The sequence below is a fragment of the Bombyx mori genome, chromosome 3, assembly GCF_030269925.1.
Source record: "Bombyx mori chromosome 3, ASM3026992v2".
NCBI classification, from domain to species: domain Eukaryota; kingdom Metazoa; phylum Arthropoda; class Insecta; order Lepidoptera; family Bombycidae; genus Bombyx; species Bombyx mori.
This window is the reverse complement of record NC_085109.1, coordinates 9038890-9063732: the sequence shown is the minus strand read 5'-3', so window position 1 is coordinate 9063732 and position 24843 is coordinate 9038890. Positions and strand designations below refer to the sequence as shown.

The 24843-nt window shown below is 38.1% G+C and overlaps 1 protein-coding gene across 3 annotated transcripts in view; it reads left to right on the top strand.

The window, feature by feature from the left end:
• Positions 1–3566: 3566 nt before the first annotated feature.
• The window catches only part of LOC101735622 (histone-lysine N-methyltransferase PRDM16), a 153247-nt gene continuing 131970 nt past the window's right edge, over positions 3567–24843 (top strand). For 2 of the 3 annotated variants that reach the window (XM_021351659.3, XM_021351658.3), the window contains exon 1: positions 3567–3853. In XM_021351659.3, the coding sequence (XP_021207334.2) occupies positions 3814–3853 (40 nt within the window). In that variant the 5' untranslated portion in view covers positions 3567–3813. The remainder of the gene's footprint in view (positions 3854–24843) is intronic. The other variant, XM_062676129.1, reaches the window with a different exon arrangement.

The following is a 24843-nucleotide window of genomic DNA, read 5'->3' as shown; positions in this document are numbered from 1 at the left end:
TACCTACTTCGAATTGACATAGATCCTTCATGAATTGAAATGTTTGAGTGAAACTTTTTTAAATGGTACTTATGAGATTCTTCTTTTAAAAAATTTGCAACATTCGATTATCAACTTTGAGTTGTTTTTTTTATTTACCTTTGACAAGTGATTTTTCGAGTGAAACGCCGCAACAATGTCCTAAAGCTAATCTTACCAATAAAAAGGTAATGGTAGGTAATGGTAGTCCCAGCATGGTGTTATTCACTATAGCTTTCTCCGATCTGGTCAAGCAATAACGGCAGATGTCTACTGAGCCGAATCCCGAACAATGATAGCAAAACTGGCAGTGAAACAGCCCCGACTCATGAATCAATCCTCACCATTATTGCTCCATAATAACGCGAGACCTCATACAGCACGAGAAACTGTTTTAACTCTACAGGAACTGCAATTAAAGACTATCCGTCACCCTCAGTATTCGTCAGACCTTGCTCCAACGGACTACATTGTTTTCGTAATTTGGACAATTTTCTACGTGATAAAAAGTTTTCTTCCCAGGAGGCAATGCAAAATGCTTTCACACAGTTTGTAGAGTCAAGATCACCAGAGTTCTATCGCAAAGGCATAAATGACCTTCCTATTAGATGGCAGCAATGTATAGCTAATAATGGTAGATATTTTGATTTATTTTTACTGGTGGGAGAACATCTTGTGAGTCCGCGCGGGTAGGCACCACCACCCCGCCTATTTCCGCCGTGAAGCAGTAATGCGTTTCGGTTTGAAGGGTGGGGCAGCCGTTGTAACTATACTTAGACCTTATATCTCAAAGTGGGTGGCGCATTTACGTTGTAGATGTCTATGGGCTCCAGTAACCACTTAACACCAGGTGGGTTGTGAGCTCGTCCACCAATCTAAGCAATAAAAGAAAAATAAAAAAATTGTTAAATGAAAAAGAAAAACGAATTTCAATTTTTCAGTACAAATCGGCAATTTCATACTTTATAATATTAATGACGTCGATTTTATTTAATCGTATCGCGTCGTGTGAACAGAGCTGACAAGGTACGTCAAAGCTGACCGAAGCTCCTAATGACCGCTGGCTCGTGTGTCACGGAACAGGCTAATATTTATGTAAATTGCGGAGAATATGATTAGTCTGCGTCTCCCTCTTTGATAATCATATTTACGGCCGCCAGCCCTCCACCCAGCGGGCGGCAGGCGATGTCCATCGTATTTTGATTTCCAAGTTTTGTTAGACAAACATATTTTAATGAATGTGACTTTGCAGAATAGATTTGTGCCATTTTAGTTTAAAAAAATTGATCTTAATTTAAATTATAAAAACGGCAGTCTGGTGTAGTGGTAAGTGACATGGTCACTCCACAAGGGGGTCGCGGGTTCGAATCCCGCCAAGGAAAGATATTTGTATGATAAATATAAATGTCTTTTCCAGGGTTATGGATGTATCTTAAATATATGTATGTGTATAATAAAAATCTTACATTTATATCCGTTATCTGGTACCTGTAACACAAGTTCTTTACGAACTTATCACGGGACCACTTAACGTGGCGTGATTGTTAGTAAATATTTATAATATTATTTATTTTAATTCGTGGTCAAAATTTTATCCTAATTACCAATTAAGTACGCATTAAGATAAAATTGATGGTGTCATGTATTCATGTCCGATTTTAGATTGTAGATACTCGACCAACTATTATGTAAGTTTCCCTCAAAGTAGGTGTAATGAAAATGTTTAATACGAAAACGGTGAGATACGTGCGAAAAATAAACATAATAAATATTAATAATTACTTACTTACTTACTTATAATAATGCTTTTTACTGCTAATAATGCTTATTTCTGCCGTGAAGCAGTAGCGTTTCGGTTTGAAGGGTGCGGCAGCCGTTGTAACTATACTGAGCCCTTAGAACTTATATCTCAAGGTGAGTGGCACATTTATGTGGTAGATGTTTATGGGCTCCAGTAACCACTTAACCAGGTGGGCTGTGAGCTCGTTCATCTAAGGAATAAAAAAATAATAATATGTAGGTATGTATCTGTTTAAAAATTGTTAAAGATAGTTATTGACGAGGCTTAGTATTGTTTGACAATAAGAAAATAGGATATAATCGGGCTGTTATCTTTAAAATGTCAATAACACAGCGGTAGAAGAAAAGGGAAACTGTAGGGAATAAGTAACTTTAAATCTAAATCTTGATTGTTATTAATTAAGGTGCAATTTTGATCGTTTGACCAATGCAGGATTTAGTGAAGCATCATCATAATTTAAGAAGTGGGTTTAAACTTGTTTGGACATTGAATTTTGAAATATGCTAAACCATATTAAATGCAATGGGCTCCAGTGACAAATCAACATTTGGTCAGCTGTGAACTCACCTATGTACGGTATTTACGGCAATACGTAGGTAAATAATATAACCCGCATTTTTCACATATATTTAAGATCCGTCTTGTATATCTTTAGTTATGTGACTCAGTTGCATGGAGTCGATATTGCTAGGTTCGTAGAGCTACATTGAATCTCCGGTTCGATATCTAAGAATTTATAAAGGAAATTTATACAAGAAAAGCATGTTCGCCTCAATTTAAAAACGTTAGAATTCTGCGATAATAGTAACGCTAGATAAGAATACGTAATACAGAATTCTCAGTATATCGATATTTTTATAGTACCGTTGATTTATATTTTTTGATTTAGATTTGATTGATTTAGATTTTTGCTGGTGTAGGATGTCTTGTGAGTCCGCACGGGTAGCTACCACCGCCCTAACTATTTCTGCCGTGAAGCAGTAATGCGTTTCGGTTTGAAGGTTAGGGCAGCCGTTGTAACTATACTGAGACCTTAGAACTTATATCGTGTAGACTTCTTAAAGTTTTGCGTTACGAATATTCCTAGGTAGTTTTAATTTAATACTCTGAAATCATAAGAGTTGTAGCTTCTCTAGTATTTCTAGTAGTCTAGGCTTTATTAAGCATTCGTGGCTTATTAGATAAGATCTTAGTCGTTTAAGTCATGTTACAATGTCGTGCTTACTAAAGGGAGTAAGAAATTTATCTAAGTAATCATTAGACACTTAACATTTTTTTGTTCGAACGAAATTTTACAAGAGAAAATGATGAATCGAATTCTGTTCTAAGTTTTCGTTATATGCAGGCGATGGAAGTTCTTTGTGCGCACAGGTTTGTCTAAATATCCTTAGCCTTATTTTTGCAAAATAATAGTCATCTGTTAAGGTTTAAAAGCTAGTAGTTACTTCAAGACAATTCAGATAGGCCTCTTGTCTGGTGTTAGACACTCAGATAGGCCTCTTGTCTTACATTGGTGGTTGGTTTGATGAAAAAATTGGATTGTGTTGATTACTAAGCGAATGTACGTATTGAAATAGCTAAGGTTGTAGTGCAGACATAAGAGTTTGTTTAATTGTAAATATGGAATCACGGAGACGTATCTATAAGGCCTTAATTTGCGTTGAGACAGCGCGAACGGTCACTATCGAGTTTCCCGCGTGAAAATCGCTTTCCCCGCGGTCGCGGTGTGGCAGAGCACGTGAACGCAGTGTCCCGCCGACCGCTCGCGTGACACGCCGCGCTCCTCGTGCTGTAACCCACGATACCCATCCTACAGGACGTATGCTCCTGACGCCCGCCCGCGCCGCACTGCCGCCCGAACCGCCAGCGTCCCCCTCGCGCGCGAACACAAATAACCGCGATACGTTTTCGCGAAAACTTTTCTAATTCGACTGTGTCATCGATCGAAGTAAATAATTGAGAGGACTGTCTTGTTCGCCGCAACGGTGGAGGCGATGAGGTCGAAGGCGGTTGCGAGGCGGCTCCACGCGCAAGGTGAGTTGAATTACGTTTTTTTAAAAAAATAGATAGCGATCTATCCTCATCGTTTTCGACATATGAAACATAAAAGCGTTAAGAGATCTTTTCATTTCGGTTGAAGATGCGCAATAGGTATATATAAGGACAGCGGGATGCGCTCGGCGCGCTCTGCTATTGGTCGACGCCTCCCCCGCTTGACAAGATAGCGAGGGCCATCCTCCGCGTGACGCCGCACACAATTATTACACTGTGTATTCGTTGCCTAGAGTTTATATTGCTTTGTACAATTCTTCGGAGGGATGTTCCCTCCTTTGTCATTTGTCATTGGATGAGCACTAAGGCCTCTCATTATTTACTTTACTACATAATATATTACAGTACTATGTCCTGGTACTTTTATATATCAAATGTAAAGTCTGTTGTATAGTTTTTCCTGTATCGTGTGTGAAAGTAAAGATTTAAAAAAAAAAAAACGAAATGCGTTCAGGCATTACGCATAGTACATAAAGACATGTATTTTCCAAACATTGGTTACACAACGTTTTATGCGAACAATCATCAGTTTTTACGATCGATTTTATAGCGAACAACGCGAATCGGTTTAGATAACTGAACTCGAAAGAGGAAAAATGTCACAAGGTCTTCTTTCAAATAAATTTTGTTGAAACGTTATCGAAATTTAAATGCACAAAATGGGACCAGACTGTTTTCGATATTTTTTATCATTACTCAAATATTTTAGATACCGTATTTTTCATTTTGAACGAGAAATGAAAGCTTGTAGCACATCCCAAGGTGCACATTTTCCCTTTGCAGAACTCCTGATATTGAATTGCCTTTGTTGCTCTTAGATATTAACTATGATAGGAACGCAGTTGTTGCCGCTGAGGTGAAAACACAATGGAACCGCACCGCCTATCTGAAGACACGAGGATAAAGCTTAAGCATTAACGCGTGATTGCCTCGTGCTAAAAACTAAGCAGGCTCTTTGTACCAACCAACAACCTTTTTTATTTGATTGCTTAGGTGGGTGCACGAGCTCACAGCCCACCTGGTGTTAAGTGGTTACCCATAGAACCCCAACGTAAATGCGCTACTTACCTTGAGATATAAGTTCTAAGGTCTCAGTATAGTTACAACGGCTGCCCCACCCTTCAAACCGAAAGGCATAACTGCTTCACGGCAGAAATAGTCAAGGTGGAGGACCTACCCGCGCGGACTCACAAGAGGTCCAACACCAGTAAATCATGAATATCTTCTACATATAGTTCCATTTTACATAGTTATCTTTTATTGTAGAGTCGTTCATGGATACGTGCTATCTGAATAATTATTTAGTATTATCTTTGGTTTTCGCGAGTGGTAGATAGAATTAAAACTAATCCGACCGGTAGTCGCCCGTCACCACGAAAACCCTAATGTATTCGAAGCGTCAAAAATATTATAACATATTAATACGTGAAGCAAAAACTATGAACCCCTTCTTACGAAAATTGCGCGGACGGAGGAGTATGAAATTTCCTTCAAATATCGACAATATACAGAAGTGTGTAAAATGTTAATATTTTTTTCAATTATGAATAAAAAATACAATATTCAATAAAAAAAACATTAAACACACTTGTATTTGACATACACACGCATGCATTTGTTTATTGTCAAACTTTTCTTATTGCTTATAGTCTGTGGTCAAATTGAGAATAGATTAAATATGGTTTGTCTTCAATAATATTTGTCTAAATTGTGGTCCTAGCGAAATCTGTGATTATAGAAGTATAATAATAGTCTTTGACAATAGAACCATAATAATGTTCAAACTTATAATTTCAATTAATTATAGTCGAATATCGACTATCTACTAGAGGACCACCAGTGACAGTAAAAACACGAGATTAAACCGTAAAAATAGTTTTTAAAATAATAATTTTAGAATTACTTAGTTTAGTGCATCAGGTGGGCTGTGCATTTCTGCAGCCATTTAATGTAATAAAAGAGTTAGAGGTTCGCACTTGACTCGGGGCTGATGTCCTCCACTCTGTGGCATGACCACAATCAGGAGTCTTACTTAATTAATTTTAAGCAACACAAAAACTATTCTGATGAGGAGTCCGAGCGGATTGTTTCCAGAATGCCGTTCATTTTTGCAGTCACCTATCCTAACGTGAACGTGGGGCAGTTATGCGCTATCTTGAAAAGTATATTAGAATAGTGTTTATTCTACACCAATATAATGTCAGAATAAATGAGAAACTTAGCTTAGCGTTAAAAGCGACCTCGTCGATACACCCACCAGGTCATGAGGAATGTCGACTTACACGACGACCTGGGCCTCGAATCGATCCGAAAACATATGAAGTCAGCATCGAAACGTTACTTCGTAAAGGCTTCATGATAATCGCCTTATCGTTACCGCTGCTGATTACTACCCGAATCCTGATCACGCAGAAGGCAGTCACCGTCGACGCCCTAGATACGTCCTTATGGAACCATCAGATACAATAACTCTTGCATTAGACGCCTTCAGCTCTAACGCTAGGAGCAGGCTTAGGGACACCAGTAACCGTACTCGTCGAACTCGGCATTTTTTTTATCCTACCTAAGCGTTCTTGTCTCTCTGTAATATAAATATGCAAGAGTCAACAGTGTCAATGTAGACTTTACTAAAGTCACCTTCAGTGCAGATCAATTGATCACACACGATTATATTCTATATTATGTATTTTTATTTTCAACTCCTCTTCACTTTTTCTTTTGTTTTATGTCTGAGTCATCATTTCAACCTGTCCACTGTCCACTGCTGAACATAGGCCTCTCCAACTGATGTCCAGTGGACCGGTCAGTTGCCACCTGCATCCAACGTGACCTAGCGATTTTCATCAGGTCATCAATCCATCTGGTAGGTGGCCGTCCCACACTGCCCTTGCCAGTACGTGGTCTCCACTCGAGGATCTTTCTGCCCCATCGGCCGTCTGATCTTTGCGCTATGTGACTTGCCCACTGCCACTTCAGGTTACTAGCCCTACGGGCTATGTCAGCATCTTTGATTTTTCTATGGATCTCCTCATTTCTGATTCGACCTCGTAGAGAAATAACAAGCCACGTCTCGGAACCGTAAGTCATCACTGGTAACACACATTGGTTGTACACCTTTGTCTTAAGGCTTTGAGGGATTTTGGACGAGAACACATTTTTTTATTTACCGAACCCTGGCCAGCCGAGTTGGATCCGCCTACTGACCTCTCTCTCGAAGTTGGACTTACTTAATCGGACTGCCTGTCCCAGCTACAAATATTCGTCTACAACTTCAAGAGTAGAGTTCCCAATAGTTATGTCTGAGTAGCTGCTATTATTGTTTGCTCGATGAAAACTCATTTTGTTTTAAGGATCATCGGTTTATAACAGACTACCAAAATTACTTTGAAGTCAAGATTATACGTGACTTTGCGACAATTTAAAGTATATTTAAAATAAAACTAAAAGGGTAACTAGACTACAATAAACTTTTTAATTACGAGCTGAAGTCGCATTTGTAAAACATTTTGTATAATAAAAAAAATTGTTTAAGAACTAAACTAGCACGCTTACAAACAGGCTTAAAATGACGTATTGTCATCGTTCTTTGAGACTTGTGAAACTTTCCATGAGATAGATAGGTCAAGCTAATAAAAGCGTGTTAAATTATTTATATCTAGTTTATTATATTACTCATTATTATATATAGTTTTTAAATAATAAAAAATAGGTCTTAATTAAAATTATATCGCACACCAAAATATAAATTAAAATAATCATTTTTAACATGTCCAAGACTATAGCTTCCAACTTAGGTTAAACTAATAAAATCATTGCATTTTCATCGGGACTAGATACAATTTTTATTGTTAATAGGACGTCTTGAAGTCGCTGAAATATACTTTGAAAATTTGAATTACAGACATAGATAGATAGAGGTTCAGGTCAAGCTAAAAAAAGCGTGCTAGGTCTTCTTCCCCGAGTTCTTTTACCGTCTACATTGGCCGTAGTTATGCACTTTTTCCAATTAGGTATCTATACTTTGTCGCACTATGTGACTGAAGTATCCTGTAGATGTATTTTATAGAGAGGGGTTAATGATTGTCGATCACGAGTTATTTTAGATTGGAGACTTTAGTACATCGGATCGCCTAGGGTAAGCGGAGTATTCGTCGTCAGCTCCACATCTGATGACAATTATATGATCTCATGTTCTAAATTAATCTAACAGAGGTCTTGTTTGTATATTTTGTTTTTATTCCTGATGTTCAATTATTGTGAGCCTATGTTGAGAATAAGGCTTCGTGTCAGAATTTTTTCATGTTTGTTTTTATCACTCATCACTTCCTGCCCTTCTCCCAGTCACCTGGGGTCGGTGCAACATGTTTTCTCCTTTCATACTCCTCTATCATATACAATTTCTTTATTTTCATCACTATATAAAGAAAATGGGCTTGTGGTCCATTTGATCGTAAGTGGATACCGTTTTATTCGTGTAATGAGCCAAAGGAGCACAGTTAAGGCGCGGCTACTTCTAAAGACGCTCTCTAAACATCTATTGTGGGACTTACTACAATACTATTCACATAAGAATATTTTATGCCAAAATTTTTATTATTAACAATAAATACTAACAATATTTGCATAATATAATTTCTATTTTGAATAGTCTATTTCATTTGAATGGATTTAGGTACCTATGTTTGTTATTCGGAATTTCCATTGCGTATATAACAAACGCTTGAGACGGTCACAATAGTTCTGTAAACAAACTTCCAGGGCTGAGAGTTTCGAACTCGCTTGCCGGCTGCCGGACAATGGCGATGTCTTCCATAAATAACTCGAACAATATTCAATAAGCACGCGGTTTATTCCTCCAGGAATAGTAGTCGTAAAGCCCGTAGACATACCTACGGACGTATCCTCGAATCACAATAACGTTCGAACTCAGCGGAATCCATAATCTTATTTTTGTACCGCACTGTGAAGCGTGAATTTCGCAATTATGAGCCTCGATACGATCGCAGGGGAATGTCATCTCAATTCTTTCTTCGTTAAAGATTAGACTCGTTCGTCGGTGCTCTCTTAAAATAAACATTTCTTGTCTTATACACGTGCGATTGTAAACTTTATCTCGTAGACCGAGGGTTACGAGGTTGAGGCGGTCAGGTGGTGCGTGAAAACGGACTCTCTGCGACGGAGCGAGGGTGGATAATGCGTTGCAGATGCCGCGCACAGTGATCCATTGTGTTCCCTCCTATAATTTTATTGAAGCTGATTTACGATCGATTGTTCACCGGGTGGACAGTGGGCGAGCTCGCTTGCATGTGTGCGTGCGCGCATGTGTGCGCGGTGCGTGCCTCAGCGGTGATCGTAACTTACCTGCAGATGGTGCTCGGATATGACGACTGACTGAGCCACACGACGCCCTCGTAAATTAAGAGTCAACGCATTGCCTTGTTCTTTGTTTTACCGAACACGATATGAATAACCTTAATGAGAAGACGTCTGAAGAATTATTGGCATTATTTACCTGAAGCTAAATTACAACACTTTCTTGACTCGGTGGATTATTACACAATAAATACTGGTGGTAGGACCTCTTGTAAGTCCGCACGGGTAGGTACCACCCCCTGCCTATTTCTGCCGTGAAGCAGTAATGCGTTTCGGTTTGATAGGTGGGGCAGCCGTTGTAGTTATACTGAGACCTTAGAACTTATATCTCAAGGTGGGTGGCGCATTTACGTTGTAGATGTCTATGAGCTCCGGTAATCACTTAACAACCAGGTGGGCTGTGAGTTCGTCCACCCATTTAAGCAATAAAAAATTAAAATAGTATTTACGCTTCTACGACTGTTAGGTCGAAAGCATTAATGAACTTTGAATTCAAGTTCCTGAAATTAATGTCCTTTAAATCGAACGTTCGCCTATTTAAAAACGTTCTATTCAGATTGGTTAAGACGTTAAATCACTTTATAAGTTACATAAGGAAATATACAAGCTAAAGATGTTTACACACGGCCCGACCCCGTCCAAGATAAACATTCGATAACACAACCATCAGGTGCAAATCGTTTCCTAGTCAATTAAAATTAAATTTCAATGCTCCATAAACAATCAAAGTGCAGTAAAATGTCGTGTATAGTGGAAAAACACTATCGTATGCTTATTGACAGGAACTATGTATAACATTCGTTTGATTCTTGGCATTTGAGGAACACGATTTCATTGTGTACATACATACAGATCGCCTGAAAACACATCTTGTACATTATTGTTCGAATTTTCCCATTATTGTAATCAAGTCAAGAGTTATTTTAAGTTGCAACGTCTCGAAAATGATAAGAATTGTTTTCAATAGCTAATTGCTTAGTTTGGTGTTTAATTTAACTTGCTGATTGGGGGAAGATAGAATCAGAATTGAAAATTAAAAGCATAAATAAAGACTTAATATTTCATATTGAGGAAACTTGTTTTTTTATGGGAGGACTATTTACAATGTAGTCTGCAATGCAGTTTGTCCCTAATTGAATAATAAAGATGATGATTTAATAATTACCTTTTAGTTAAAAATTACAAATATTGTCATAAAGTAAGATACATTTCTTTGGGTTTTTTTATTGCTTAGGCGTGTGATCGAGCTCACGCGTTATCGGATATTCAGAGCCTATGGACATCAACAACGTAAATGCCGCCACGTACCTGGAGATAGTTTTGTAGTATAACTGCTGCTCCAACGTTAAACTCGAAACGCATGGCTGATTCACGGCCGAAGCCTATGGGGCTATTCCAGTTACGTATCTGATTGGAAGCAGTTGATTGGCGTCATTTTACAGCCGTCTCAGCTACATAAGAGAATATAGGTGAAGTCTAGTTATAATTAAACCCGAGAGTCAAGGAAACGAGGTCAAGCAACGCGGGACTTCACTTCAATACGTACCCTTCAATTACTTAACCCGGTAAATGTGTCACGCTTTACACTTACCAAGAAAAGTGCACAATACTTGCATTTAAAAACATTATAGGTATATATATTTTAATTTTTTTATTACATTTCATGCACTTTATTGTACACTGGTGGTCTTAATGCCTGAGGCATTCTCTACTAATTAATGGTGATTCAGAAAAGAACGTTGTAGATGCATTTTCTGAATAATTACTATCATACAATATATTATTATACTTAATAAACGACCAAATAATATAAAATACATTCATTTAAAATACATCTTTTACCCATGAAGATGCCGTTTTACACTACTGGCCATTTCAAACGTAATATATGTATGTATGGAAAATTTGGATATATATTTACAATTTCAGTTATTTGTTATCAGTGTATTGTTTTTACTATATTCGTATCTTTTTCATCAATATGAATACGATACAAATACGAGTTATTATAGAATACGATTTCCGTCGCGGTGACAATGTCGCAAAAAACGGCTCACAACATTATTGACGTGTACAGTGTGATATAACAAACGAACGCACGACTTTATTGGCTTGAATATTTCCGGCATGGAAACTTTAACATAAACCGGAACCCGTTTTCACCCGAAAACTAAAGCCAATAACAACGAATTTAAGGCGACAGTGGAAGTTGGCGATACTCAATGTATCGTTGAGTTAGCAGCAGCTTTCAATGCTAGCATCAAAATATTAGTCCATTTGCCAAGGTTAAATAAGTTGATAAGGGGGTAATTGTAAATGGTAGTCATGCCGGTTAGGTCCATGTTCAGCACCTAGGCAATGTTTTAAACAAAAACCTACCCTTACAAAAGTTATAGCCACTGTTTGGTGGTCTAGTGCCAGTATTATTCGTCATACCTTCTTACTAAATGGCATCAGCATTACTACAGATGAGGAACTGGAGAATATGACGGAGCTGCCCGTGAATCTCCGGCCACTCTTGGTTAATCAATCGTCACCATTTCTGCTCTTATACAAAAACGCTCGAGATCATTCGGCATAACAGATGGTCTCTGAGCTACAAGAGTTAGAGTTGAATTTTTTTTTTTTTTGCCCTTGTACGCAGACGAGCATACGGCCCACCTAATGGTGAGTAGTTACCGTCGCCCATTGACTTCAGCAATGCCAGGGGCAGAGCCAAGCCGCTGCCTACCGCTGAATGTTTTGCTTCATCCACCGTACTGACCAGACCTTGCACCGGCACACTTCTACTTTTTCCAAAGTTTGGACAACTTTGTGGGAAAAAAATCAATGTCTGCGAGGCAGTATAAAATGCCTTTGAAGAGTTTGTTGGTTTCGCTACACCTGACTTCTTCAATATGTGCATTGAAAAAATACCACTGTACTAGCAGAGACGCATCAACATTGTGGATGCATATTTTGATTGACAGAAATAAAAAATATTTATAAAAACTGACTTTCATTATACTAAATGGCGATTTCGTAGGCAAAGGTAAAATTAATTAAGAGAACTTTTATTGAAAAATAAATTTTGTTGGATAATTTCACCGCAAATACACACGAGTACCTACCTACCTATAGCGAGTACACGTTCCGGTTTGAAGAAGAAGAAAGTTATTCTATTGTAATTGAGACTACGTCCTAAGTTTTTGGGTGGATTGAATCACCTCATTATGTCTATAGGACCCATGCCAGCTTAACTCCAGATGGTGATGATCTCATCGGCCACTTGCGATAAGTAAATTCAACATTTTGATCACTAATTTATTTAATAAATTTTATTATGCATTTTTTTTTAAAGTCTTGAATTATAATTAATATCTTTTTCAATAGGTGCTTCCTGGAGAGAACCCCAGAGAATCTCACGGGCTCAATCTGAGAGAGTTGCTAATACTGGCTCTAGCAAGAGCAGTGCTTCGCAGAATCTAAGCCGGATCGGAAGCCCGACTCACTGAGAAGATAGGGCGAGTGGCTGTGGCTAGTTCGTATGTAGAACTCTTCGTTCTAATCGACGAGTTCCACGCGAAAGGTGATCGGTGCTTGAAGAGCCTAAAAGAACGCGGCTCCTCATTATTATTAAAGCGGAAAACAAAAACGTTCTCAGCATCGAAATATTCAAATTTAGTGAAAGTCTTAATTGTTGAATCGCTCATTGCCTTTTATGGCTGACTGAAAGGCTGCAAACCGTCGTTTAAATCGTCATACTAAAACCGGATGCTCTACGTATATTATACATATTAGTTCAGTTAACTCAAAATATAACTATGTATAAGACCAGCTATATTTTGAAGTGAAACCAAAAAAAAACACATAATAATTTCTTGAAAAAATTCAGTAGATTTCATACTAACGTATTTGGTGTTAAGTTAGTCACACTAATTCAAGAATTGATCACAGAATAAAAATATTGGAACCTGATATTAATAGCGGTCAAGAATTAATGTTTTTTTAAAACACGTACATAAATATTCACTCAGCTTTAAATTTTCTTGTAGAAGCCAAATGGAAGCGATTTTATAGAAACATTTTAAGCTTGTTAGTCATAGCTATCTCGATAGAGCGACAACTCAAAATCACATACAAATTGGTTGCGTTTGGTGGAGATTATTCTGCACCAAACTCATTGACACGACCCACCGAGTGTCTCACCTGATTTTCTGCGATACCGATCCGAAGGTAGATTCTGCGAAGCATTGCTCTTGCTAGGACTGGTGTTAGCAAATTTTCTCAGGTTGAGCCCATGAGCGCACCTGTATTCACGTAACTAGAAAAGCCCCTTGAGTTATCAGTGAGTAGGTAGGGAAAATCTGCACCAACAAATACATATAAAGTATAATCCGGATTTGAAATTGTATGTAAAAATAAAATATTCTTTAAAATGATTAAATTGTTCATAATATGTAGTAGTAGTTCACAGTTCATGAATAGAAGAGAATGCAAGTCTAAATAAATTAAGTACACTCAAGTTTTAAACTGAATAAATCAATTAAAATTTATTTATTCAAATAATCTAATTACATCAAGATAGTCTATATTTAGAGTATAGTTAAGTTTCTAAATATGTGTTTATTGATAGTTTATTTGTGTTGCGGTAACAGAATTTCCCCAAACAAATTCTGACTTCCAAAAATAAACAACAAATATTGAGGAATTTAAATTAGCAATGCTTTTGTTCTACAATACTTTATTCTGTGGAAGAAATCCGGTAAAATAGTATAATAGGTTGGTGATTTCAGCGAGATATCGTTATCTCTGAGTCATGGTGCATACTAAACGCTTCTAGTAACAACATCTGATAAGCTTGAGTGGCTATTTTGAAGTATACACACAGTTTAGGTCTGTGAAAATACGACAATACGAAGGTCTTCCATCGAGCGAGAGAAATTTCTGAGTAGACCGACGGTCCTAATGTTATCGTTCGGAACTTGTATATAACGGCCGTCTGGTGTAGTGGTAAGTGACATGGTCACTACACAAGGGGGTCGCGGGTTCGAATCCCGCCAAGGGAAGATATTTGTATGATAAATATAAATGTCTTTTCCAGGGTTATGGATGTCTATTAAATATATGTATGGGTATAATAAAAATCTTACATTTATATCCGTTATCTGGTACCTGTAACACAAGTTCTTTACGAACTTATCACGGGACCAGTTAACGTGGCGTGATTGTTAGTAAATATTTATTTATTATTAAACTGACAAAGTTTTCAAGATAGATTTACTATATGTACTATATGTAAATCTATCTTGAAAACTTTGTCAGTTTTTTCAGCCTTCTGAAAAATATTATGTGTTCTATGTTAGCTAGATAGGTCTAAGGATCCCACACTGGTACCGGTCTGTTTGGCCATGCGCCAGGGAATATAAGTGCGCGATCCCGATCAATATACAATGTCACAATATTGCTTTAGCTTATTCATAATACAAATAAATATTCACTTTTTAAGCAGGTTGCCAGATGGTCTGATTTCTTAGAAGAACTCGCGCCCTCTCAAAGGTCTTACTACCGCTTAGCTCGTACTCTCAAATCGGATACGGTAGTAACTATGCCCCCCCTCGTAGGCCCCTCAGGCCGACTCGCGGCGTTCGATGATGACGAAAAAGCAGAGCTGCTGGCCGATACATTGCAAACCCAGTGCACGCCCAGCACTCAATCCGTGGACCCTGTTCATGTAGAATTAGTAGACAGTGAGGTAGAACGCAGAGCCTTCTTGCCACCCTTGGACGCGTTACCGCCCGTCACCTCAATGGAAGTTAAAGACCTGATCAAAGACCTACGTCCTCGCAAGGCTCCCGGTTCCGACGGTATATCTAACCGCGTTATTAAACTTTTACCCGTCCAACTCATCGTGATGTTGGCATCTATTTTCAATGCCGCTATGGCTAACTGTATCTTTCCCACGGTGTGGAAAGAAGCGGACGTTATCGGCATACACAAACCCGGTAAACCAAAAAATAATCCGACGAGTTACCGCCCGATTAGCCTCCTCATGTCTCTAGGCAAACTGTATGAGCGTCTGCTCTACAAACGCCTCAGAGACTTCGTCTCATCCAAGGGCATTCTCATCGATGAACAATTCGGATTCCGTGCAAATCACTCATGCGTACAACAGGTGCACCGCCTCACGGAGCACATTCTTGTGGGACTTAATCGACCAAAACCGTTATACACGGGAGCTCTCTTCTTCGACGTCGCAAAAGCGTTCGACAAAGTCTGGCACAACGGTTTGATTTTCAAACTATTCAACATGGGCGTGCCGGATAGTCTCGTGCTCATCATACGGGACTTCTTGTCGAACCGCTCTTTTCGATATCGAGTAGAGGGAACCCGCTCCTCCCCGCGACCACTCACGGCTGGAGTGCCGCAAGGCTCCGTTCTCTCACCGCTCCTATTTAGTTTATTTATTAATGATATTCCCCGGTCGCCGCCGACCCAGCTAGCCTTATTCGCTGACGACACAACCGTTTACTACTCAAGTATAAACAAGTCCCTAATCGCGAGTAAACTCCAGCGCGCAGCGTTAGCCCTTGGACAGTGGTTCCGAAAATGGCGCATAGACATCAACCCGGCGAAAAGCACAGCAGTGTTATTTCAAAGGGGAAACTCACCGCTTATTTCCTCCCGCATTAGGAGGAGAAATATCACTCCCCTAATCACCCTCTTCGGCCAACCTATACCCTGGGTCAGGAAGGTTAAGTACCTGGGAGTCACCCTGGATGCATCCATGACATTCCGCCCACACATAAAAACAGTCCGCGACCGTGCCGCATTCATTCTCGGCAGACTCTATCCCATGATCTGTAAGCGGAGTAAAATGTCCCTTCGGAACAAGGTGACACTTTACAAAACTTGCATAAGGCCCGTCATGACTTACGCGAGTGTGGTGTTCGCTCACGCGGCCCGCACACACATAGACACCCTCCAATCCCTACAATCCCGCTTTTGCAGGTTAGCCGTCGGGGCTCCGTGGTTCGTGAGGAACGTTGACCTACACGACGACCTGGGCCTTGAATCAATCCAGAAATACATGAAGTCAGCGTCGGAACGGTACTTCGATAAGGCTATGCGTCATGATAATCGCCTTATCGTTGCCGCCGCTGACTACTCACCGAATCCTGATCATGCAGGAGCCAGTCACCGTCGACGCCCTAGACACGTCCTTACGGATCCCTCAGATCCAATAACCATTGCATTAGATGCCTTCAGCTCTAATACTAGGAGCAGGCTTAGGGACCCCAGTAACCGTACTCGTCGAACTCGACAAAGAGGTCGACGTGCAACCTAGCCCATGCATCAGCCCGCTGAGTTTCTCGCCGGATCTTCTCAGCGGGTCGCGATTCCGATCCGGTAGTAGATTCATTCGCGAAGCATTGCTCTTGAGTTGTTAGGTCTCCTTCGGAGGCGCTCGGGCAGCTGTTAGCAAATCCCACCCCTCCTGGCTGAGCCTTTGCTCGCCCAGCTGTCCTGGTGAAACTGGAAAGGCCTTCGGGCCACCAGTAATCTCTCAATCATAAAAAAAAAAAAAAAACTTTTTAAGCAAGTAATTGAGCTTGTATATAAAATACAATTGAATTGATTCGTATTTAAAGTGTCGTCCGTTTAAAATTTCTAAAATACCTTTATATCTGGATATTATGAATTGCCTTTAAAAATCAGCTCTATATCAAATAGATTTTTGTGGATAGGTTGAAGATTGTTATGTATTTATTTTATATTAACGACAATTGTGTTTAATTTTCGACAGTGACGAAAAACGTGACTAAGAACCTATCTATATATATAAAAATGAATTGCTGTTCGTTAGTCTCGCTAAAACTCGAGAACGGCTGGACCAATTAGGCTAATTTTGGTCTTGAATAGTTAGTGGAAGTCCAGAGAAGGTTTAAAAGGTAGATAAATATGAAAATGCTCGGAATTAAGTAAAAATAACAATGTTGTTTTTCCTTTGATGTGTCCCCCGTCGGACGGATTCCTTTTGTTTGTTTTAAGTTTATTTTATACAAAAGTTTAGATTTTTTATTTATCGATTGAGGCACTACGAAGTCTGCCGGATCAGCTAGTATAATTATTAAAAAAATATTTGTCACAAAACTATTGAGAATGTAAGAAGTCAATGTATCTTCTGTGTAGGTACAATTACGTATTCATAAACAAAGAGAAAGTATTATTTTTTTTCTATTTCGAATAGAATAAACGAAATATATTTCGGTAATAAAAAGTAAGAGTGCTCGGAAGTCCTTGACACCTACGTCGAGGGCAGACTCCTACAGCGCTATGGTCAATGGTAATTGTTTTTCTCATTCTTCTACGTTCGAGTTACATACAGGCGTGTTTATTCCGACGTCGATCGTTCAAATTATATATATTAACAAAAATAGTAATTGTGGTCTTGAGGATAGAGCACCCGATGGAAATGAAGCGATAACACTATAGCAGAGTTGAAATCCCGCAAGTAGCCACAGTTTTTACACTTAATCACATAAAAATCACAACCAAATTGCAGTTAAATTTGTCTACTTACCGGTGACAGGTATACTATGGACCTTAATGCCCACAATGCATGCTGTCATTCATTTCAGTTTTGTTGGTGGGATATTACACAATACAACTGATACTTGGATTTTTGGATTGAAAGGTTACTTGGACTCAAGGTATTCACGCTGTTTATGGGGTCTGGAATAAGTAAAACAAAAGAAATCGCCTTCCAATCTATCTGATGCAGTAAAGAACATTTGTAGAACTTGTTTCTCTCTGCTTAAGACGGATTCGTACACATTCAAGTGTATACCGTTAATTAAATAGGGCAGTTTATTGACGGCACGACGGAAAGCTTAATTAAAAAAAAAAAAGGCTTCTTAAAGAACCTTATGCCATTTATTAATTACCGTAAGCTTCACACATAAACTGGCTATACCGTCCACGACACCATACACCATGAGATCGCATCGAATTGCGGAAGTATTGATTAGTTCATGAAAAACTTTAGTTGTAGTTGTGTGAACAGCGCCTAACGTCACCCACACCAGTACATTACTCGGAAAGGTCAGAGAATCTGTTATCGTTATAATAATGCGTCACCTTGATATCAAATGGTTCTCTTGAAGGAAACGTTATAAGTACGAGTATTTGGTGACTGCTGAAGTTGTACGCTAGTACCGTAAGTCGACCGCGTGAGCTTTATATGATTTTTTATTTATTAACATTAAGTATTAGGTATAAAGATTTAGTAGTTTTTTAGTAGGTGGTAGGACGTATCGTGAGTCCGTTCGGGTAGGTACTACCACCCTTCCTACTTTTGCCGTGATGTAGTAATGCGTTTCGGTTTGAAGGGTGGGGCAGCCGTTGTAACTATACTGAGACCTTAGAACTCGAATCTCAAGGTGGGTGGCGGCATTTACGTTGTAGATGTCTATGGGTTCCAGTAACCACTTAACACCAGGTGGGCTGTGAGCTCGTCCACCCATCTAAGCAATAAAAATATAAATTAAATAAATAATAATATTACAATACATATGATGTCTATATATCCGGATATACCCGGATAAGGATGGGATAGGATATTAGATTCGGCCACTTTTCGCTTCGAAATTAATCATACTGTCCGATTTTAAGCGTGGCCTACTCGTTAAGTATTACAAGTTGAGTAGAGTTCATCCATACTATCTGGAGATACTCCGTTAATCTACAGATTCAGAGATCTTTTTTGCCACGTACCATCCGGCTTTGGAATGATCTCCCCTCCACAATGTTTCCCGAACTATATGACATGTCCTTCATCAAACGAGGCTTGTGGAGAGTACTTACGGTAGGCAGCGGCTTGGCTCCGCCCCTGGCATTGCTGAAGTCCATGGGCGACGGTTACCACTCACCATCCGGGCTTACAAGGGAACTTAAAAAACTGTGATATGAACACAGGACATGAAAGTGTCGAAAACGGGATTTTCTTAAAATTTTTAGACAAAAGTAGGAGTTCTTACATCAGGAAAACGTGATCTTTAGATAACAAGTCATGGAAATATTGCATTTAGAAACGCAATCATCAGTTTTGTTAGGCACGTAATTACTGTTACTAGAGGTCCCGCAGTAGTCGAAATTCGACTATAATCAATTGGAATTGTAAGTTTGTACACTATTATGATTGTATTTTATACTTCTATAATCACAAATTTCGCTAAGACTACACTATAAAACAATCTTAACAAAGACAGACAATATTAAATCTATTCTCAATTTGACAACAGACGTCAAGAACAAAAGTTGACAATAAATAGTATGCATGCGTGTGTGCGTCAAATACATGGTATGTAGTGTGTGTAATGTTTTATCTATTGATCTAATGTATCTTATATGCAGTATTTTAAAAAAATATTAGCATTGTGCACTGGTTCTCTATATTCTCTATAAGTGTGGAAAATTTCATACTCCTCCGTCCGCGCAATTTTCGTAAAAAGGGATACAAAGTTTTTGCTTCACGTATTAATTAATTACTGTTATACGGGCTCGGCAGTTGTTTGCGGGAGGAAAACTTAGAGGTTATTATAGCTTCTTGTCAAACGTAGTTGTTTTTCTTGTTTGTTTATTGCTCTTAATTATTTATTATCTAAAGGGTATGCATATTACGTGCATCGAAATTGTGATAACTTTTTTTTGCTACAGCTATGTTCACAGCCTCAATTGTATCGTATAACAACTGTCCCACCCTTCAAAGTGACTGCTTTATGGTAGTAATCAAGATCGTAGTACTTACCCGTGCGGGCTTACAATACACTCTACCACCAATAAATACGGGTTAGTGATCCTAGTCAGGTAATATAAAACTCAGAGAACGTTCCTGTCCATTTTCCGGTGAATCGCTTTGGGGTGGTACTATTATTACAGGCCAGATCCCAAATGATATTAGGTATAATATTTAGCTCATGTTATACTTTTTTTTATTGCTTAGTTGGGTGGACGAACTCATGGCCTATCTAGTGTTAAGTGGTTACTGGAGCCCATAGACATCTACAACGTAAACGCCGCCACCCACCTTGAGATATGAGTTTATTTAGGTCTAAATTTTTATAGTACAACGGCTGCCCCACCCTTCAAACTGAAACGCATTACTGCTTCACGGCAGAAATAGGCAGGGTGGTACCACCACCCGTGCAGACTCACAAGACCACCAGTCATTAAGCAAATTATAATTTTGCGGGTTTGATGTTATTCCTTCACCGTGGAAGTCAATCACGAAATTCGTTAAGTACGTATTTCATTAGAAAAATTGGTACTTGCCAGCGGGATTCGAACACCGGTGCTTCGCTTGATACGAATGCATCGGACGTCTTATCCTTTAGGCCACGACGACGTAAAAGAACTTTATGACTAACGACGACTTTGCGAAAAGTATTAACGCAGCTTTTCTTAACTGAATTTATTATGAACAATTTCTATAATACATACTTATTTTATGTGATTCATAATATGCGCAATTATTTAAATTGGCCAATAATATCTCTGGTGTCTCATACATACCCTTTTTACAGTTCACGCACAGAAAGAACAATCGATTACGCTTCCAGCTAAATATTTTATGTAAATTATTATAAATGAATGTTAGTAAGGGTTATTGTCCAGTGCGCGCGATGCGATGCTATCTAGTTTCCGAGCGTCGCAGCGCGCCATTATCATAATAGCCTTGAGACACGAACCTTATTATGAAGGGTGGTTATGATCAATCAGATTTTTCTTTATGGCGTCCTAGAAATCTTGTATAGTTTCGTAACAATGTTGCGTTTGTTAGTGGAGTTTTTAATTTTCTGGTTTTTATAAACTGATATATGCTGTAGATTTATTAATTATGAATTTAATGAGACTCTTCGAGGAATAGAATGTATGCTGGAAACACTCACGGAGGTATTATTAGTAAAATAATTTTGTATATAAAATTAAATGTTCTACTGTATCCAAAATATTATTATCGTTCTAAACTTTGGCGGTTGTCTACATTCTAAGCACTATTACTGAACGGATTCTTATCTTGATTTTTAGTTTTAAAGAGTTCTCAATATTTCACTGATCACGACTAAAATTATAGATTACGGTAAGCATCAGTCAAGTAATAAATAAGTAGTGTTTTTTAAAATGTTTAAATGAAACATTTTACGAGGAAAAAATGTAGTTTGAAATCAATTAAATATCTTGGTTTCACTCGGTCCGTAGCGTCTTGGCTGTCTGCACTTTTCACATTTCCTTTGTGGTAATTAAAAAACAATTTTTCTTAAATCGATTAAAATATATAGTATTATAGGAAGGGCAGCAAGCAATAAGAGTTTACTAATAACATTAACTATTAGTACGACTAAAGAAGAAACGCGACTGTTTATCTATATATTAATACGTGAAGCAAAAACTTTGTTTCCCTTTTTACGAAAATTGCGCGGACGGAGGAGGATGAAATTTTCCACACTTATAGAGAATATAGAGAAGGAGTGCACAATCCTAATATTTTTTTAAAATAATGCATAAAAGATACATTAAATCAATAAAGAAAACATTACACACACTACCATGTATTTGACACACACCCATAGATAAAACTATACTCTTTGTTTACTGTCAATTGGGAAACTTTTGTTATTGTTTAAAGTCTGTGGTCGAATTGAAAATAGATTAATATTGTTTGTCTTTAATATTATTGATCTATAGTGCAGCTTTGACGAATACAATTAGAATTATTATTAGAACCATAATAATAAGCTTATAATTTCAATTAATTGTAGTCGAATCTCGACTACTGCTGGGCCACTAGTTCTTCTAAATTCTTGAATCATATAACTAGAACTACATTAATCGATGAATGTTAAATCGATTCGGTAACTGTCACTTTATCTGATGCAATCTAATGTCACATCGATCCGTCACTCGGACAATGGGAGCGACCGGGAATCGACATGGCGACGCTTACACCATCTATCAATGATAAAGTTATTGATAGTGCTAAGTTCCTAGCCATTTTCATTCGATTTACGTTTCCGCATTTCGTCTTATAAGAATTAATTATTGTTTGGGTGTGCGATCAAAAATTGTAGTTGCCTGTGATGACCCAGTGATGAGTACGATCGGGAAAATGGGTCATAATTTTATTCTTATGAGAAACATAGTAGTTTAAGTTTATATTCGAAAAATTGAATGTTATGTGGCAGAAATAGACAAGTAAGTTATAGCTATTTAGGGTCTTGCAAAATAAACTATGAATAGAACTTAAGACAATAAAGAGGCTCTTTTTTAAATTTGAAATAATATTTTCTTGCTTGACGTTAGCTGTTCTATGGAGCTGATAGAAACCGCCAAGTTTCATTTTCTACCTTGGGACATGAGGAAGTGATTATTTCATATCACAGATTTTTACCCTTCAATTCGCAGGACGTATGATGATTGATCGATGGTAGATATAGAAACAATTGTGGCAGTTACCCTTGCAGGCTTACAACACGTCCGCCTGTTTTATGTTATAATTACACGTAAGTGTTGGTATGGATCTAAGATTATCAGAATGCCTATTGCTTACATGTATCAAATGTGATCACCTCAGTGTATAAAATAGCGTTGTCTAGATCTAAATCAGCATAAACTGAATTTCTATCAACTACTTCCTACTTCTTGGACACTTTTTCATTCTCTCCTCAGAGTAGAGCTGTGATCTTGTTATAATATGTATGTGAATAAAGCTTAATGCTTCCTTCTCGTAATACCTACGGACAGAATCAGCAGCAAGGTACATCTTGATTTGACATTTTTTTATTGCCCTTGTAGGCAGACGAGCATACGGCCCACCTGATGGTGAGTGATTACCGTCGCCCATGGACTTCAGCAATGCCAGGGGCAGAGCCAAGCCGCTGCCTACCGATATTACTGACGGTCCTAAAATTTTGAGTCATTAATTTTAAAACAAATCCTCTGAGTTTTAATCTTTAAGCCTTCTCGAACGTTACCTTAAAAGTATTCCTTTAAAATTAAGATTCAAAATGATATGGAAATTTAATAGTTTGATTCACTGTCAAAATGCTTATATTTCTGATACACGGCTCATTTAATGAATATCAAAATTTTCTGGGACCACCGCGATCACCTAATTTGATAGAAATACTTTTATGGATTCAATTTTGTCTATATTTATTTCTTCCGTGGACTGGAAGGTGACTATGAAAAAATAAGCCTAAGATTTGACTGTTGGTGATGTTAAGCAGATTGCTCCTTCGTAAACATTCAGGATTATCTAACTTATCTGGCTAACATAACAAACAAACAAAGCAGACAAAACAGAAAGTAATCAATTTTCCCCGCGCGGTTGGACATTTGATAAGAGTTAGGAAGCGGAAGACGTCCCGGCGCCGGAGATAAGGAAGTCTTTCTTTTATCCTTTTATAGTTTTATCAGAAACACGGTTTTCGATATTTCCTAAGCTTTAAGAAATATGTTTCCTTAAAGATTTGGCCTTGAGTGTCAGTACACTATTATTATCTAGGGACTATTGTTCCTAAATAATAGTACGGTTCCATAAACCTTTAAGTTTTAAAAGACATGCCAAATCTCTATGCAGCATAATAAGAGGTCATACCGCGCTGATACCATATAATGTGGGAAGAGGCAAGAATCTTCTTCTAAAGAATCTTTATGGATCGCCTATAATCGTCACCAGTGGATTCGTATAGTTCATTGCTTTGAGGGATTCATTTAAATGTCCTCTCTTTTTTACTACCGCATCATCCGTCTTCAGACGAAACGGCCGTCTGGTGTAGTGGTAAGTGACATGGTCACTACACAAGGGGGTCGCGGGTTCGAATCCCGCCAAGGGAAGATATTTGTATGATAAATATAAATGTCTTTTCCAGGGCTATGGCTGTATATTAAATATATGTATGTGTATAATAAAAATCTTACATTTATATCCGTTATCTGGTACCTGTAACACAAGTTCTTTATGAACTTATCACGGGACCAGTTAACGTGGCGTGATTGTTAGTAAATATTATATTATATTAAAAGTAATTCACCAAGAGATCGTAAGTGATCACTGTATTTGCTAATTTTCTAAAACGGATATGTCTACGAAAACTAAAATAATCAGGTTTTCCGAAAATTTTAAAATGAATGCGAGTTTGTACCCTAAAAGTATTTTTTCAATCCGGGAAGTTGTTTAATATAACGTATTTGATTTCTCGGAATAAAAAAATGAGGAAAGATGAGTTATACAGTTCCATTTGAATAGCATATTTGCAAAGTTGTAGCAAGTTGTAAGCTCAAAAGGTTTCTTTGTAAAAACGTTCATCTTCTAGACATATGGATAGTATGATTATCTGCTGACAAGCAAGCTTAGGTACGTAGCTGAACGCGGATAATTGAGACCCGTAATTTACATCCTGCAAAACTTTAATACATTGTAACGTCTTGTTTGAAATTTATTATTCTTCTGATGTTTAAGGCGCAGTCCCATCGGTAGTCAAAATACGAACATAAAGACAAAACACATGTTTTGTTTACACATTGAGCACGCTCCTTTAACGCACAAGCTATTGTAC